Raw genomic sequence first — 19,054 nt, 5'->3', positions numbered from 1 at the left:
TGTAATAGGTATAAAATCTTAAACTCGCGTCAGGACACGTGACCGGATCGAAAAAGCGTAAGACGGATACAATTCCAAAATATCAAACATGCTCAACGTTAATAATCAAGTTTTCACTTCTGCCGGCACTCCCGGAGTGCAACCCGTCTTTTTGAAGTGAAAACTTCTTTAGCGGCGTTGGGTATAAAATCTTAAACTCGCGTCAGGACACGTGACCTGATCGAAAAAGCGTAAGACGGATGGATATCAAATATGCTCAACATTAATAATCAAGTTTTCACTTCTGCCGGCACTCCCGGAGTGCAACCCGTCTTTTTTTTAATAAACTTATTACTGCTTTTATTTTCTATTTTATTACTTTATTAATTAATGAAGCTTCTGTAAAAAAAAGAGTTTTAAAATACATTTATGATTATTTATGTATTATTTTAGAAACACGTGTTACATAATATAGTGTAGTAGCGATGTCCTCTCTAGTACGAAGTACATAGTAACTCAATGAAATGGAATATGCATGATTATTTTCATGCATTTTTTTAATTTTAAAATTAATATGCACCAAGTATATTACCATTACTTACTCTGTAATATTGGTTCCCCATTCTCTGTTGCTAAATTGTAATTTGTATTGTAACTTGTTGAGCCTATATTACTTGCTCTGTGGTTGTGACTTGAGACACTTGTCAGTTGTCACTTGGTGAAGTTTTAATAGTTGTGACTTGTGGCTTGTGGCGTACCTATTTATTTTATTTTAAATTTTTAATAACACCGACGTAAAAAAACTTTAAATACTTTTGATCGATTATATCAAAACAGATTCCTTAAAGCTATTTTTAGTTTCACAATGAACTGGGGTAACGATCAATTTGCAATGCAAGCTATGGGTATGCCGCCTGGGCCTATGAATAATATTATGGGCAACATGGTCCAGCCTATGATGCACATGATGCCTGAAATGAACGTCCCTCCTATGAACCCGCCACCGATGCCGTTAATAGGCCCAGTACAGCCAGATATGGAGATAGAAAACCTAAATGAAGTTACAGAAATTGATCAACAGAAAAATAATGTTACGAGCACACAAAGCCATTCGCGACAAGGCGAGAGGTCAAGACGTGATAGAGATCACCCGACAAGTAAGTTTATATACAATTTAATATATGTTATTAACTAAATAAGAAAAGCACCAAAATTATACTGTTATGTTTACAGTTAATTCCAATAAGTTTTTACAACACAGAAAAAATGACACTATATGAACAGTTCTTGTCTGTTTTCATCATTCTAATACTACAATCGCATAAAACACGTTTTATTTTACACAGAAGACAGAAGAGGCCGTTCACGATCTAGGGACAGGTATGACAGAAATGACAGACGAGACAGGAATGATCGTAGTGATAGAGATAGGAGCGATAGAGGCAGGCGGGACCGTGATCGACGTTCAAAGTGGGATAGCAGTAAAGAGACTGACACTCAGATGAACGCTTCGCAGCAAATGGCAATGGGGAATAATAATATGATGATGCCAGGTAAATGTTTATTGTGAATACTGCGTTTTTTGAACTTTATTATATTTATATTGATGTGTTATAATTTTATTAATGTTACAAATTTCATAATAATATTTTAATTATGTTGCTTTCATAAACTTACATGTTTAATAATACTTAAGTAGTTTTTATGAAGAAATGTAACATTTAAGATTGTTAATCAAGGCTTTATTTCTTTATTTAACAAATTTCATACTTAGTTTTTAACACTTAATAGATAAAGCAATTTTTTTATAGATAACTTATTGAAGATTATCTATATTATAGATAGTGTTGCTAATATAATATTCTTGATAATTTTGTTTTATGAATCCAGTAGATTTTGAAGCAAAATATGCACAATATACATAATTTTTAAGTGTAAACAAATGAAACAAGAAAAAATTACTGATTGAAAGAATTCACAGGTATGATGCAATACCCGCAAATGATGAACAACATGATGGTACAACAGCCGATGGACAGTGGAATGCCCGTGATGATGCCCCAAATGAACATGATGGGAGGCATGATGCAGAACATGATGGATCCCAACATGATGATGATGAGTCAGAGCATGATGCCGATGCCCAACCAGCCGATATACATTAACAACGCAGTACTACTACCGCCAATTCCTGGTGTAACTACTCCGCAAAGACGAGAGAAACCGAAAGGCTGTCGCACTATCTTCGTGGGTGGTCTCCAGAATGGCGTTAAATCTGATGCAATCAGCGAGATATTCCAACGGTTTGGTAATATTGAGGATGTGAAGACGCCGAGGCGTGGGGTGTTTTACGTGCGGTTTGAGAGGCCAGAGAGTGTGGAGCAGTCGTTCTTCTTGTCCGGTTATAGAATGAAAACCCATGAGCAGGGAGAGAATGAAGCTACTACTATGTTTGTTGATTATGCTTTGGTAAGTTTGAGAGGTATTATTCATATTTACTATTCAGTAAAGAGTAAAGTGCATATGTCACTTTAATTGATTGATTGATTTCTATTATATTTTGTAAACTCCATACAAAAATTCATTTCAAATGATTAAATTTTATTGAAATTTTTCCGTCATATCTAATTTCATTTACATTGTAAGTTTCACAACAATTGTATCAATTTTGATCATTCATTTCTATACATATTTATAAAATTGTTACAATATAACTGGCAAGAAACTAATTTTATTATATCTCAAATTAAATCACCAATCAAGATTATAATTATTATAAAACTCCACAGGGGTTATTTCTGGTCTCTCACTGGTCGAAATCACTCTGAAGTGATAATGCCGCCCCATTATATGTATAAAGCTGTATGAAAATTGTTATTTTCTTTTCCATTTTATAAAACTATGTATTATAAAGTGCTAAATAAATAAAAAAAGACGGGTTTCACTCCGGGAGTGCCGGCAGAAGTGAAAACGCGCGTAGTAGAGAGGGGATAGCTGCCTACTCTCCATCCGTCGTACGCTTTTTCGATCAGGTCACGTGTCCTGACGCGAGTTTAAGATTTTATACCCATTACAGAAAAAGTGCTCAACGCCGCTAACTAAAGAAGTTTTCACTTCAATAATAAATAAATACATACTTAATCAAATATTTGTAGAACCGTGACGATCAGAACGAGTACGAGAGAAGGCAACGTCACCGCGAACAGACCCCGCCAAAGGTGGAGCCGTTCACACCAACCACATTTAACGAGATTACTGAGAAAATAAAGAGCGAGGAAGACTTCGCTAAGGCTGCTCCTGTGAGTATTTTAAAACGTTGTTATAAGCCTAAAATAATTTATTTCTAGTGGGGAAGGGAAGAAAGTTAAAATTATTAACTACATATAAAATACTTTTATTTCTATAACTGATATGCGCTGGTCAATCAGCAACTGTATTATTAAATTATTATTACTTTATTTGTTTTCTTTATTTTACTTTAAAAAAATTGCTTTAAGGTGATTGCTACGATCTGTTCCCAGCCAATATCCCGCTAGATGGCGCTGAATTCTACATTTCTAGTTTATTTGAGTTTTTGCGTAATTGGAATAGTCATCAAACCTAGGAATAGTCATGGCGGTTACTGAATATTATATTTTATTGAAATATGTTATATCATTGCCTTAAAATCCACCCAATTCGGTAAAATTATGCGTTTTAACATCTGTCATTGCATACAGGGTCGTTTACACACACAGACGTATACAAAAATGATAAAGATTTAACTCTAGATGGCGTGAATGTAAAGCGCGTCACACACGGTGAAGATACTACCTATAATATTTTATCTAATCTAGTAATATTTTATATTACAGTATCTTAAGGTATCCGGTATCAGCGTTCTGACCATCATTTTTCTTTTTTCGCTGTAGAACCGCCATCCTGTTACAAATGACCCACAAAGGAGAATGACCACGGGTGGTATCGGTAAAATTTTAGTTGTGCCACGTATTCGTTATATTGTTAATTCCTATTTGTATTTATAATGATCATATGTATCAATATTAAGTCTTAATTAAACCGGATAAATTGAAATAATAGTAAAAGTAAAAGTTTTTCTTTTGAAACATGTATGACTACGTATGGAATCGGTAAAATACTAGTTGTGTCACGTGTTCGTGATATTGTTAATTCCTATTTGTATTTATAATGATCATATTTATCACTATTAAGTTGTAATTATACCGAATAAATAGAAATAAAAGTAAAAGTTTTGTTTTGACACATACCTATATCTATCTCTCTTGCAAACGTCATATGTCATAGTTTCTATTTGAAATGTCAAATGAATGTGTTCGACGCATTGTTCGATGTTATTTTGAAATAATGTTTAAATTACGATTTACTTTTCACATTTGTCTTGTAAATTAAAATATTACCTATGTAATAAATGTAAAACTTAACGTTCATCGTTAGTTTAAACTCGATTAAGTAGTTTTTTGAAGTGTTGAATAAAACTATTGTTTTATTTTTATTGTCGCGAACTGCGGCTTATTTACATAAAAACTTTAATCATATCTAAAAGTACTAACATCAAGCTTTAAATTGAGCTATATTTCATCTTGACACAATAAGTTTGATTGCGATACCAAGTGCCATAGTCACTTGGGCAATCTCCTGTGGTTTTCATTTTTCTGTATGGGTAGACAAAACTTCAAAACGCCACCTGCTACGGTTTATATTATTATGAACGATTAGCTTTCCGCCCGCATTTTCAAAAAAAAACCCGTATAGTTCCCGTTCCCGTGGGGTTTCCGGGATAAAACCTATTCAATGTGTCCAAGTTACGTTCTATATGTGTGCTAAATTTCATTGTAATCGGTTCAGTAGTATTTGCGTGAAACACACACATACACATCCTCACAAACTTTCGCATTAGAAGGAAGTAGGATTGTTATAAAAATAAAAGTTATATTTGTTGGCGTAAACTATTTTATTGTAATTTTGGGAAATAAATAATGTCAAAATTGATTACCTACAATAAAACGCAGTTTTATTTTATTACCTACATTACACTATTGTTTTTTTTTTTATCAAAACATGTATTTGAAGTAGCAAATATGATATTATGCTGATCCAAGCATTTTCACTCAAAACTAATATCACTAATGATTTGTAAAAGTAAATTATTTCAATATACATTTCATAACCAACAAGTAAGAATAATTATTCATACAACAACAAATCAAAAACACTATTTACTATGGAAAAAAAACCAGGAAGGTGAAAAACATATTTACGATTTCGATGCACTCGACTTTTAGTAAAATAATAGGTAAAAATATTATTATGGTTTTGATCACAGACATATCTGTGGTTTTGATTTTAGCTAATAGTATCAGAAAGCTGCGTGTTCAATGCACGTCGGGGTCCCACAACTGTGGAGGAAGGAAGGTAGAATACCTCCATCGAATAAGTGAAGTTTTTCGACATACTCGATTTGCCGGCCGGCCTCAATGAAGATTGTCCGAAAGTTGTATATGTGCTCTGTAACGAAAAAATTTCGCTAGCGCGATTCAGAGTGAGGTGTCGTACAATATACCTAATGAAGTTTTTCATCTTTTTATTTTACTGCAAATACAAAATAAAAATTAAACAATGGTAATGTAAATTCTAAACAAACTACTACCAAAATACAATTAGAACAAAAATCATTTGACTGGTTGATTTCACCCAGAGGCCAGAGGCGGCTCGTGACAAAATTGTATGGGTGTTCACTTGAAATAAAACAACGAAAATACAATAGCGTAGCAGGATAATTTATTACAAAAAAAAATGAGCACCACATTTTATAAATGTCTATAACACTAAAAATTACAAAGTACAGGCTATTTCAAAACGAATTCAATGACTAGGTATCAATAATTAGTAAATCACCGAATTTGCATTCGCGAGCGTAGGTACCTATCCATAGTGTTTGTCACTGACGGTCACTGACCTCTATAACTTATAGTTATAGAGGTCAGTGGTGTTTGTTGTGTAAACATGTATGTATTTGAGTAGTTAGTAGCATATTATATTCTGAATTTCTGATCCATGCCTATTCACTCAAAACTAATAACACTAATGATTTGTAACAGTAAATTATTTCAATAGGTAGGTATTTGAACATTTCCCAACAAGACGTAAGAATAATTATTCGTAGGTATACAAGATACAATAACAAATCTAATACACTATTTATTATTTTATTATTTACTAGCGGTCCGCCCCGGCTTCGCCCGTGGTACATGTTTACGTTTTCTCTCCATAAGAAGTAATAGCTAGAGAGCTAGCGCAAAGCTACCTGTATGTATTTGACCAGACCTGGATTTTTGTGTGTTGATTCCCCTATACCTACTATACATGAGATGAGGAGTCACTAAGCCCAGAGTGGTGGACGAGCCGCGCGCTTAGGTAAGACAGGTGGAAATTTTTGGCGAACTTTGAAACCATTTGACCACGTCTGCCATTTTGATATTTGAAAATAGATTATTATTACTATCGGAAAATAACAATGGCAGACCATTATCACGCGGATAACATTCTGGCAGACACTTATGAAAGTGCTGAAAAAAATACAATTTTGAAAGTATTTGACCAGATCTGCCATTCATATATTTTATTTATTAGGGTCTTAAAAACTTATTTTCGAAACGGCAGACATTTTCATTGCGTACAGACTTCAGCAGACAACAAAACTTTACAGACTTCAGCAGTCAACAAGACTTAGCTTCTACATGGTCAGATGTATATATGTATTACGTTCCCTGACCTTACATCAATGATTTACTTTATTAATGTTTTTATGGTCATTTACATTTAATTTTGAAAACTATGGAATAAAATTTATAAATTTGATGATACAAAACTAAATATACATTTGTAAAGAATCTCAAATATAAAGTTGTGTTGCAAATAACAAATCATCATTTAAATATTTAGTTTATTTCTTTATTTAAGAAACAATTAACAATTACAAAACAACATAAAAAAACACGCATGCATTTATTGAAATGTTCATTCATCATCACTATCGTATGGCGTTGTGTGACTCGTCTTCATAATCCATTGAATCGGATTCTGTAAAAGTAAAACGTAAATTATATAATAAAAGAAATGAGTCATTATAAACTTACCTAGTAAGGCAATGCCTTTGATGTCGCACGATGCCGCCGCGCCGCCAGTGTAGGTACTTCTGCTGCTACATGAAAATATGCTAGGGTTGCAACAAATGGGAAATAAAACAATTGTGATTATTACTATTATGATGTAATCATTTATTCATATTATGTACATTCAAAACAATTGCTATTATCAAATCTGATGTAATTATTTTTTCATAAATATATAATTATTATTAATTACATAATATATTGCACTGTGAAATATTTACGTATCACTTTATTTTTGATGTTCTTAATTGTCTTTTATAAAATTTAAGTGACGCATTCGCATTGGGATCAACAATCCGATAAGAAAAGAATGGAGACAACATATACATAGCTTTGATTTCAATTCTACAGATACAAAATATACAATCTATCTAAAATGATACAACGGATGTTTCCTGCGTTTTCTCGTCAAAATACCGAAACAACGTAATTATTGTATAGTAGTTGGGCGTGAAAGTAAAAAAACAAATGAAAAGTGTTTTCCATATGATTATTTATTAAATTTACGCGATTAAGAATAATTTCAACGATACAATTTAGTAACCGAGAATTCAGAGGATTAAAGAAAATACCTGCCTGATCATTTTATCAAACTCTAAAAGAATTATGGTTATTTCGCATCACTCGGTTTATTAGTTTGGTAATAATTATTAAAGGTAGTTACAACCCTAGCCATTGAGTCGAACGGTAGGCAACACAATATCGACTTTGTGCGGGTACATATGGTACATTTCTTCTTGCTGTGAAGCGTAATTATTATTATTAAGATTTTTTAGGCTATTTTGAATCAGCTGTTCTAATTTAATTCTAGAAATTTATTAAAACGTGATTTTTTTAAAAGTATATTATGAGTTTATAAATACCTCAACCAATAGTTATTGTGTCCTATCCTCATTTCTTTATATCTTGGTAGTTAACTAAAGTGTTAAATTTACATAACCTCAACAACAACATTTACACTGCCACTGCACTAAAACTAAACTAACTAGCTCTCTAGCTATAAGAACCATCCTCGTACTTCAAGGGATATAATAAAAAAAGAATTATCGAAATCGGTTCAGCCGTTCTCGAGTTATGCGCTTACCAACACATTTTGCGATTCATTTTTATATTAGACTAGCGGTCCGCCCCGGCTTCGCCCGTGGTACATGTTTACGTTTTCTCTACATAAGAACCATCCTCGTACTTCAAGGAATATAATAAAAAAAGAATTATCGAAATCGGTTCAGCCGTTCTCGAGTTATGCGCTTACCAACACATTTTGCGATTCATTTATATATATATACTAGCGGTCCGCCCCGGCTTCGCCCGTGGTACATAATATTTACGTTTTCTCTACATAAAAACCATCCTCGTACTTCAAGGAATATAATAAAAAAAGAATGATCGAAATCGGTTCAGCCGTTCTCGAGTTATGCGCTTACCAACACATTTTGCGATTCATTTTTATATATAAGATAAGATTATGTGAAAATAACCAGGAAGGTGAAAAACATATTTACGAAAACATAGTAACATAATATGGCTGTCGCTACAATAATTATATTTCAGTTTTATCTTTTTATACCTAGTAGAACTGGCCGACGAATAAAAAAAATCGTATTAGAATAAATACAATAAATTACGGAACAAAAAAAGGATTGTAACTGAATTAGGTATGTTTGTTTCTGGGCGCACCGTTTTCGACGACGCGGACGCGACGCGCGACGTAAGCGTATAGGTATAGGTACCTACTTTGCTAAAACAAACTAATAAAATTGTGTGTCTGTCTGAAAATTCGGAAAAGCATATTTTGCAAGTTTGTAATTACTTTGATAGTTTACCGATTTATAATAATTGTAATTGTAATTGTATAATATATAATTTGCAATGTGGTGAAATTTCATAAAAATCACGGGCCAATTTTTTGTTTTGAATCCCACCGAAAATATAATTGCGTTATTAGAATAATTAATTACTATACCTACCCACGATCAATTATTACAATATAGTCTCAAATGCATACTAGAGAAATATTGCAATTTGATTCAATTAAAATGCATAGCATACAAAAATAAATTCACAACACAAGAAATTCCGCGCGCAAATCATAGCGCGTGTCAATGAAATCAAGAATGTTTTATATCAAGCCGACGCGGTCACGCGGACGACGACGCGACGCCGAACAAAAGTACCTACGACGGACGACCACGCTTCGAGTTGCCAAACAACATGAGTAATAAATTGTTTACAAAAAAAACAAGTTTTCCATTTTTCTGTATGAGTAGACAGAACTTCAAAACGCCACCTGCTACGGTTTATATTATGAACGATTGTTATAAAAATAAAAGTTATATTTGTTGGTGTAAACTATTTTATTGATCAATAATTTTGGAATTTAAAATTGTCAACATTGATTACAATAAAACGCAGTTTTATTTTATTACACTATTGTTTTTTTTATCAAAACATGTATTTGAAGTACCATATAATATTATGCTGATCCAAGCATTTTCACTCAAAACTTATATCACTAATGATTTGTAAAAGTAAATTATTTCAATATACATTTCATAACCAACATGTAAGAATAATTATTATTATTCCTACCTACAACAACAAACCTAAAACACTATTTACTATGGGAAAATAACCAGGAAGGTGAAAAACATATTATTATTTACGATTTCGACGCACTCGACTTTTAGTAAAATATAGTAGGTAAACATAATATTATGGTTTTGATTTTTGCTACTAGTATAAGAAAACTGCGTGTTCAAACTACTTGTTTGTCTGTCTGAAAATTCGGAAGTACTTTGGTAGTTTACCGATTTATAATAATATTGTATACCTATATCGTTGTTTAAAAAATATTCAAACACAATAAAATATGATATACTGATTTATCACTGGTTTCAGTGATGAACTGATGAGTCAATTATAGCCACTATACTTTCGTCATACGTGTGTATGATTGATGTGATTTGCAACGTGGTGATATTTCAGAAAAATCACGGGTCAAATTGTCCCACCGAAAATATAACTGCGTTATAAGAATAACTATACCTACGATAAATTATACATAATACAATATAGTCTCAAATGCATACTAGTGAAATATTTTATTTGAATCAATAAAATAAAAAAATAAATAAAAAATAATAATAATACAAAAATAAATTCACAACACAAGAAAATCCGCGCGCAAATCATAGCGCGTGACAATGAAATCAAGAACTTTCGAGCCGACGCGGACGACGAAGGAGCCTAACAAAAGTACCTACAATCATAGGCGGCTCGTGACAAAATTGTATGGCCGTGTTCACTTGAAATAAAACAACGAAAATAGGTACCTACAATAGCGTTAGCAGTACAAAAAAAATGAGCACCACATTATAAATGTCTATTTATACACTAAAAATTATAGAGTATTTCAAAACGAATTCAATTATTATTTAGCAATAATTAGAAAATCCCCGAATTTGCATTCGTGATCGTATTCATAGTGTTTGTCTACACTAATATTGTAAAGAGGAAAACTTTGTTTGTTTGTTTGATTGTAATGAATAGGCTCATAAACTACTGGACATTTTACCAATGTTTGCAAGTTTGTGATTACTTTGATAGTTTACCGATTTATAATAATTATATACTTATATCATTGTTTAAAAATATTCAAACACAATATGATATAGGTACTGATTTATCACTGGTTTCAGTGATGAACTGATGAGTCAATGTTAGCCACAATACTAATCACTTTCGTCATACATGTGTATGAACTATGATTGATGTGATTTGCAATGTGGTGAAATTTCATAAAAATTACGGGCCAATTTTTTGTTTTGAATCCCACCGAAAATACATATATTACTAATTGCGTTATTAGAATAATTAATTACTATACCCACGATCAATTATTACAATTTACAATATAGTCTCAAATGCATACTAGAGAAACATTGCAATTTGAATCAATTAAAATGCATAGCATACAAAAATAAATTCACAACACAAGAAATTCCGCGCGCAAATCATAGCGCGTGTCAATGAAATCAAGAATGTAATTTTATATCAAGCCGACGAGCGACGACGCCGAACTAAAGTACCTACAGTACCATTTACCTTCAGTGTACAATACAGTTTACAGACCTACGACGGACGAACAATAATGAGTAATAAATAAAAAAAAACATAGTTTCTAAGGTCATTAGTTTTATTTTATTTTATTGTTATTTTCTTTGAACGATTGGAAATGAAATTACTCAATTTTTACACAGAACTTTGATTTATTAGAATTATGCTCATTATGCATAAGATAACGAACGCGAATGCACGACATCTAGCGCGTCAATGTCTAAACATCGCCTTTCGTTTAGACATTGACGCGCTAGATCTGTAATAAGTATATAGTCTATGCGCTAGATGTCGTGCTTTATGTCGTGTTTCGCTTGGCAAAAGTCACGCACACTACTGTAGAAGTGTCAAATTTTTCCGGTATTTTACTGTTGTTTTTCTAAGTAAATATTGTAAATTATTGATTAAAAAGGTCGAACGCGCACACATTTCATTATAGAGAAGTGATAAAATGATTAGTTTTAAAGAAATAGTGTCTGTGTTAAGTGTTTAGAGGTAATCAAAAATGTATGGAGGGACGGTCGGAACATCAACCTTAATTGGTCATTCAATTTTTTTATTTCTTATATCTCGAGCACTAAACTTTACCTTATTTTTTTAGACTCTTGCAACATGGTTGGAACGCGGCGAATGCAACAAGAAGAACGCCAACTCGTTCTATTCCCTGATACAAACCAGTAACAATCAAATAAGAAGATTGTTCAATGAAAAAATGCAATTGGATGACGAGCTACAAAACATGAAAACAACTTTGAAAGAAAAATTCCTCCATATCATCCATCAATGTGAGTAGTTTTATAATTCCGATACTAGATGGCGCTGATATAAAAAAAGTTGAAAAAACAAAATGGCGGATTTGAACTGCAGTTGGAGATAGGAGAAAGCAGAATGGAGATTCCAGTTGGTAGTAATACTGTAGAGTGTAGCCTATAGTGAGTTTAAATAGCGATAGTTCAATGTTCTATGTTGTTTTCTTACTTACTAAAGTATTAATTAATTGTATACAAGATGTGTGGAGGATGAAAGAATCCTGTGATAGGAGATTAAGATGGTCCAGTAAAAGCAAGCATTAAGATGCAATGGTGGGGAATTGTATTGGTACTACGGCTTAGTGAGTTATAAACTATATAAAAGGTTAAAGTATACTTTTTTAGGAATATCTAGGTGATATGTCATCATGTCAATCATTCGGGTGTTGCTGAAGAAGAGATTTTATAACGGCATTTAGGTCATTGAAAGAATTTACTATAAAATACAGCTGACATCAATAAAAGATGATGCAGTTTATGATCTTCAAATCTGAAATAATTAAGGTAAGTCTGGAATAAAAAGGAGGAACAACCTGAACAACAAGATTTTTTTAGTTTCTTTGTGCAGCGTGTGGCGTCGACTTTATGTTCAATTTGAAGATAGTAAACAACGAGGCAAGCATACAAGGTGCTCGATCTTAAGTATCGTAAGTAATAACTATGAATTAAGACATTTATGGCCAGTTTTGCAACTTCTGGAAAAACTTATATGTAAGTAAATATGCTATCAGGGTCAGTGGTGAAACTGACTATAAATGTGAACCTTCATCGATCGAAGAGACATTATTGATCTACTTTTCGTCTCTAAACTTTTTAATAATAAAATTAACTGTCCCCAATTACTAGCAAGATTCAACATTCGTGTACCGGCTAGATATCCCCGCTTTAAAATAACCCCCTTAGCTCCTCCACTCCGCAAATCCGTTTCCGGGGCCAACTCCCCACTACCCAGACTATCAAAAATTATCAATAAATACAGTGATAAAATCGACATCTTCTTCCATACACCCAACAAGCTCCGTTCTATAGTGAAGGATATACAAAAATTGAAACCTTAAATTGTTGTCATCATCTATCATCTGTTAATTAAAAATTCTTATTCTTTTAATAATAAAAATAATTTTGTATTGTCATTACATCTCTTAAGAAATAGCTCTGTATAATTGGCGCATGCTGTGTTAACCTCTAATTATTTGTTACTTTATCGCAAGAACTATATGTTATATAATAATTATTATATTAAGGAATCATTGTAAACAAATGTTGGTTGACCAAATAAATAAATAAATAAACCTTTGTTGAAAAATGCTGCAACTGAAAGATCAACAACACTGATCCGTAACGAAGTGGGACATGGGATTTGTTTCGTAATTAACAGGAAGACACAGGACTTCGCTTCATAGACGTCAAATGTAAGTAAAGTGTATATTAAAGGTATTTCTTCTGTAAGGTGTAGGAGACCCGGAATTTTCAATACGTAAAATAGGAATTGTGTATAGAGCAAAGACAATGTTGATAAAAAATAATTATGTCAATTGCTTTCTGGTAAGATTGAGTGGTGAAATCTAAACAAAAGTAAGTAACTGTATAAATTATGATACTGTATAGTCGGAACTCTGAACCATAGACTATATACTTATTACAGGTCGGAACTAGTATGTAACAAAACCAGTGGAAGAATCATAAACTACCGTTTTATTTGTTCATTATATCATTATTATTTAAAGAATATTAAAATTTCAATAGTTTGTTGTTTTTCAATTGATTTTAATAAATAAAGAAAGATTTTTAAAAGTTCATTTAAACTTTTGTTATTGTGATATAAGATTATGAATCTCCTACTTTTGTCATCGAACATTGGACCATATTGAACTATGTATATTAATTACATTTTTCATGATAAAATTGAAATAACATGTATAGATGATATTAAAAATAATATAAATTAAAAAAAAATAGTTTTCTAACCATTATTATTAAATATTAACACTCACAATAGGCTCCACAGTAAGAAATAATAATATAAATTAAGGTAAGTATATTGTTATTCTAAGAATCTTAAAGTTCCTGAGATGGCGGCCGCAGCGCTTCCAGCTTACAGCATACAGATATTAATGATCAAAGAAAACTATACAAAAGAAGAAACATAGAAATTATAAATGAAAAATTGTGTAGTTCCATTACTGTGCTGTTTTATTTGATAAAGGGATGTATATGAACAATACTTATTGCATACAAACAAAATTTATTCAATTTTCCTGGTTACAATATGTAATAAGACCTTCAGCGATGCAAAAAAGAAGAAAGAAGAATGAAAGTAACACAATCTTTATTAATTTTAAGCCATCACATCAATATTATTTCAAAAAGGTAGACATTTCCTTCGAGCGGCTGCGATAACTCCTGTAAAGGTGGTAGATAAATATGTTATATTGGGATGCTTTAACATTTGATAAACAACTTTAAAATTAGGGCCTACATTGATGTATGGATGTATGGATGTTTGTTACTCTTTCACGCAAATTCTACTGAACCGATTACAATGAAATTTAGCACACATATAGAGGGTAACTTGGATTAACACATAGGATAGGTTTTACCCGGAAATCCCACGGGAACGGGAGCTATGCGGGTTTTCCTTAGAAAACGCGGGCGTAGCCGTGGGCGGAAATCTAGTTTTAGAAAATATGTTTAACCGGAAAGAACTTCAAACTTATGCAAAGTTACACACTTGTTTGTTCCACGTTACAACAGTTATACAATATGGCGAAGCTAGTATTTTTTAAATCGTAGTTGTATAGTTGCTAACAAACAGTTTTAACACCAGTCGAGCAGGTTGCGAAAATTCTCTCAGCGGCAAAACACCAACGCGTCTCCGATCACTTCACGAAGCAACAACGTAGGAACATCGAGATGTGGCTCAAAATGACAGAGGTATTTATGAAATAATGTCACAGTATTGACTTTTATTTATCGAGGTAAGTAAAGTATTTAGGAAGGAGGAGTAAGAATAGCTGACTCACAAGCAAGAAGGTCAAGATTTATGATGGTGGTCCAGAACTTTCGTTTTTTCTTTAGGGTAGAGATGGAGATGGAAAATGCTGAGTGACGTTTTTATGTGTAAAGTGAGGTTGGAGGTTGGGTAAAGCAAGGAAGAAGGTATAGAGTCGATTGCTCAATTTTCAAGAAACATGAAATTTTAACAGAAAGAGATGGTGATCTTTTAATTGTTTACTTGTAATGTTTTTTGATGATTGGGTAAGCAATTGACCCTAAGCAGCAGAAGACCAGGGAAAACTTGGAAGTATCGTTTTCTTTTAGATCAGACGAGCAGGCTGGTCTTGTAAGTAAATTAGGCGACGCGGTCGCCACGGGCAGTAAACAGAGAAAGATTTCAAAGAAATTTCGACTTTATCAGTGAGTATTAAAGCTGTAATCTGTCCGGTAAATTATTATCTACAATAAATTTTAACATATTAAGACATTTTATGAAAGTCAGACTAGACGAAGTGTTTTATGTTTGGTGGCTACGAGCGTCTTTTTGCTGTTTGCTGCTGCTTCGAAATATCTTCAGTGGCTGCTGTTTCCACAGAGGTCATCTTATCTACGAGCGACGACGAGAACTCGACGATCTACAACAAACACTTTCATCAAATATTGTAAAATAAACACATTTTTAATTCGCTAATAATAAAAATATAATATCTTCCCAGTATTGTAGAGTATTCCATTACTTCTATATTTATGGATGATACACAATATATCCTTGTTCTCAAATTACAATGCTGTTTTATTGAATTTAAGTTTCATCGTATTACATGCAATGAAACAGATGAGAATCTTCACAATTTAAATGTCTTTCGGTCATTACTGGTATTATGTTTTTTTTCCAAAGAATAATTTTACAATGTTTGATGTAAAATGGCTGGTCTTACTTTCACAACAATATTTTCTATATATTTTTGTTAAATTGTGAGTATGAAATGGGACGGATTACAGTTTCTCTAATAACGTACTTTAATATTATGTATCTTCGGGTAAATTTTTCGATAACATTAAATCATTTAAATATTTTCATGCATTAATTTGGTAATTGGTTGTATCTTTGTTCTATGACCTGGATCGAATGAGAAATTTAATTAAGTTTTATTTGTTTAAAAAAACAATTAACTAAGTATTCGCTAAAAGAAAAAAACGAAACATTTTTATGAACCAAAATGCAAAACTGACTCGATACCTTTTTTAGGAACTAGAAAACATAAGAGAAGAGTTTAATTCTATATTCGAAGAGGATGACTCCGAAAGAGTCGGCAGGAACATGGTTTCCGCTGAAAAGTTTGAGGAATTGAAGGTGAGGAATTCTAATGTCTAATCTTATTTAGATGTTTAAGTTGCGGTATTTTTTCAATAGAAAATAAAAAAAGATTTACTAAATTTTTAAGTCTGTCGATATATTATGCGTAGGTCGTGGTTTTTAATTCCTTGTTTAACTTTAGTGACATGCATAACATGCATTCAAATACAAAGAATAACATTTTAATTTTCCTATCAATGGGAGATTAAAACGTAAAAAAAAATTGTTTCGACTTTTTTTCCAAAGTCCAAAAATTTTTTTTCGCCTTGTTGGTTAATTTTATGTTTCGTTTTTATAGAAAGAGAATGAGAATCTGACGTACGAGCTGGAGGGTTACAAGAACGAAGCTTATCTCGCTAAAGACGAGGCGGAAAGGAAATTTGAGAAATTCAAGGCGCACTTCATCGCGCAGCAGGCCTTGCAGAATAAACAGGTAATTTTATATGTTATTTTCATTATATTTAAATAAAAATAATCGTTTGTTAACGTTTTCATTAGGGATGTAACGATACATGATTTAGCCGATACGATACCGATACCGATATTTGTAGTAATGTATCGGCGATACCGATACCGATACCGATATCGATGGCTTGGTAGAAAAATAAATAGTGAATTATGCATAAACAGTTACCAACATTTAACTGTTAATCGTATTCTTTTAAATAAAAATGCCAAATCAAAAAACAACAAAACTATTTATTTTAGTATTATTATTTTACGAAGTCAGTTAAACTTTAAGTAATACACATACAATCAGTACCTAATAAAAGTTTACTATAATGGTAGAGTTTTTTCAGAAAACAAAGTGCGCACGCGCGGGCGGCCTCCCGCATCGTTCATTGGGCGCGGATTTTTGTTTGTAAAGTAGGTTTACGATCGAGATGTTTACGTGATAACATAATGCAGTGGCAGCGCTCGAGATGAAACGGGAGATCGGTCCGTCTCCCTCTCGTTATACCTGCGATCGCGCTCGTGAGGTTTTGGTGTGACACAAGTTTATGAACATGTCACCCGACTAAAACGATTTTAAAAACGTTATCACGTTAAAAATTAAAAAAATTCAAAGTTATTTATTTCTTTCCTTTACATAAACAAATTTGTGATTGGAACACTCCTAGTAAGCAAATAAAATGCTTGTGTCAGGAGGTTCCGCTCTTCCTTAACACTATTACAGAAACAGAAATAAAACAATATGAATGAATACAATGCAAAAACATAAAAGAAAAGAAATAATTTAATAAAAAAATATCGGTATCGGTTGATTTATTATCGGCGATACCGATATATCGGCTTGCCGATATATCGGCCGATATATCGGTATCGGTATCGGTATCGTTACATCCCTAGTTTTCATTAACTTGATATTCTTTTGTATTGTCGTTTAAGTTGCGTTTATTTTTTTATGATCGAACATTTTTCGTTGTAATATCGTTTGAAAATGAACTCTTTTTTTAATGAAATTACTAACTTAATTACATACTTCAGAAAAATGAACTTGGGATATCTTTTTACCAAATACTGACTGTATTGAATTTATGTCAGGTTTTTTCTATTATTCTTATAAAATACTATTTTTAGGTCTACCCTCCATTACCGATACCACAACGTGAGCCAGTCCAGCCATCAGCGATCATCAAACCAATGCCACCTCCTCCCACACCTGATGATAACAAAGTGATCACCACTGGACCAGCAGTTCCACCCTCTGAAGCCAAGCTCATCAGCATTTTGACTGCATTCCTCATGGTCCATCCACTAGGAGCTTCCTTGGATTATCTTGTCTCATATGTTCGGTCTATGACTCCAAATGTCACTCAGGGGACAGTATTGGATATATTGCAGAAGTACAATGATGTCTTTTTGTGTAAGACGTCAGGAGTGGGTGCGTCCATTGAACATAGGTGGGGTTTTGTCACATTTGACGTGATTAAAAGTGAATCTTAGGTACTTTAGAAGTGTAATGAGTATTTGAAACAAGAATATTATGTATTAATGAAGACTCTCTTGAAGATGATATATGCAAAAATTTCGGTGAAAAATTTGAAAGTATTTTTGCAAATTTGTATGTATTGATTGTAAGGTTTAGATTAGTAGGTACATCTTTATGATACAATAAATAATTTGTAATAAATGTGTGGTTTTATTTTGGATTTTCAAACATCCTATCATCTTTAAGTTCAGTACAAAATTTAATTATGAATATGAAATATGAATCCATAAGACAGGTGGAATGTAATAGAATGAAATAATATTGCTTCTAATCTTCTCTTATATATAAAAATGAATCGCAAAATGTGTTGGTAAGCGCATAACTCGGGAACGGCTGAACCGATTTCGATAATTCTTTTTTTATTATATTCCTTGAAGTACGAGGATGGTTCTTATGTAGAGAAAACGTAAATATTATGTACCACGGGCGAAGCCGGGGCGGACCGCTTATTTTATAATATTTCATTCCACATTTATACGTTTAATGCACAGTTTAATGTCTAATTATTGACTATAAAACATTTTTTGTTGAAATGTCTCATCTATTTTCAACTTTCGACGCTTATTGTTATTACTATTCAATCCTATATTGAAAGAAGTTTACATAGTTG

At 32.5% G+C, this 19,054-nt stretch overlaps 1 protein-coding gene across 3 annotated transcripts; it reads left to right on the top strand.

Annotated features, from left to right (window-relative positions):
- The first annotated feature begins 711 nt into the window (after nucleotides 1-711).
- Nucleotides 712-18,442, top strand: LOC149897279 (ecto-NOX disulfide-thiol exchanger 2-like). 3 transcript variants are annotated; one of them, XM_090116710.1, is made up of 9 exons: nucleotides 712-1,136; nucleotides 1,326-1,532; nucleotides 1,961-2,448; nucleotides 3,135-3,278; nucleotides 11,890-12,073; nucleotides 14,925-15,031; nucleotides 16,344-16,448; nucleotides 16,750-16,884; nucleotides 18,033-18,442. In XM_090116710.1, the coding sequence occupies exons 1-9, from the start codon at nucleotides 845-847 to the stop codon at nucleotides 18,396-18,398; spliced, it is 2,028 nt and encodes a 675-aa protein (XP_089972836.1). In that variant the 5' UTR covers nucleotides 712-844; the 3' UTR covers nucleotides 18,399-18,442. The 3 variants fall into 3 exon arrangements, with proteins under 3 accessions (XP_089972836.1, XP_089972835.1, XP_089972834.1); XM_090116709.1 differs by having other exon boundaries at nucleotides 1,958-2,448; XM_090116708.1 differs by having other exon boundaries at nucleotides 1,952-2,448.
- The last annotated feature ends 612 nt before the right edge of the window (nucleotides 18,443-19,054 follow it).

The sequence above is a fragment of the Colias eurytheme genome, chromosome 26 (genome assembly GCF_061535395.1).
Source record: "Colias eurytheme isolate Ceu_HAF_F1 chromosome 26, ilColEury1 Martin Lab GWU primary, whole genome shotgun sequence".
Taxonomy (NCBI): Eukaryota; Metazoa; Arthropoda; class Insecta; order Lepidoptera; family Pieridae; genus Colias; species Colias eurytheme.
This window is presented reverse-complemented; position numbering and strand designations above follow the sequence as displayed.

Coding starts and splice junctions, on each gene's coding strand:
- LOC149897279 (XM_090116708.1), top strand. CDS start 845: ATGAACTGGGGTAACGATCAATTTGCAATGCAAGCTATGGGTATGCCG. Junction 1,137..1,325: donor TGATAGAGATCACCCGACAA/GTAAGTTTATAT, acceptor TATTTTACACAG/AAGACAGAAGAGGCCGTTCA. Junction 16,885..18,032: donor AGGCCTTGCAGAATAAACAG/GTAATTTTATAT, acceptor TACTATTTTTAG/GTCTACCCTCCATTACCGAT.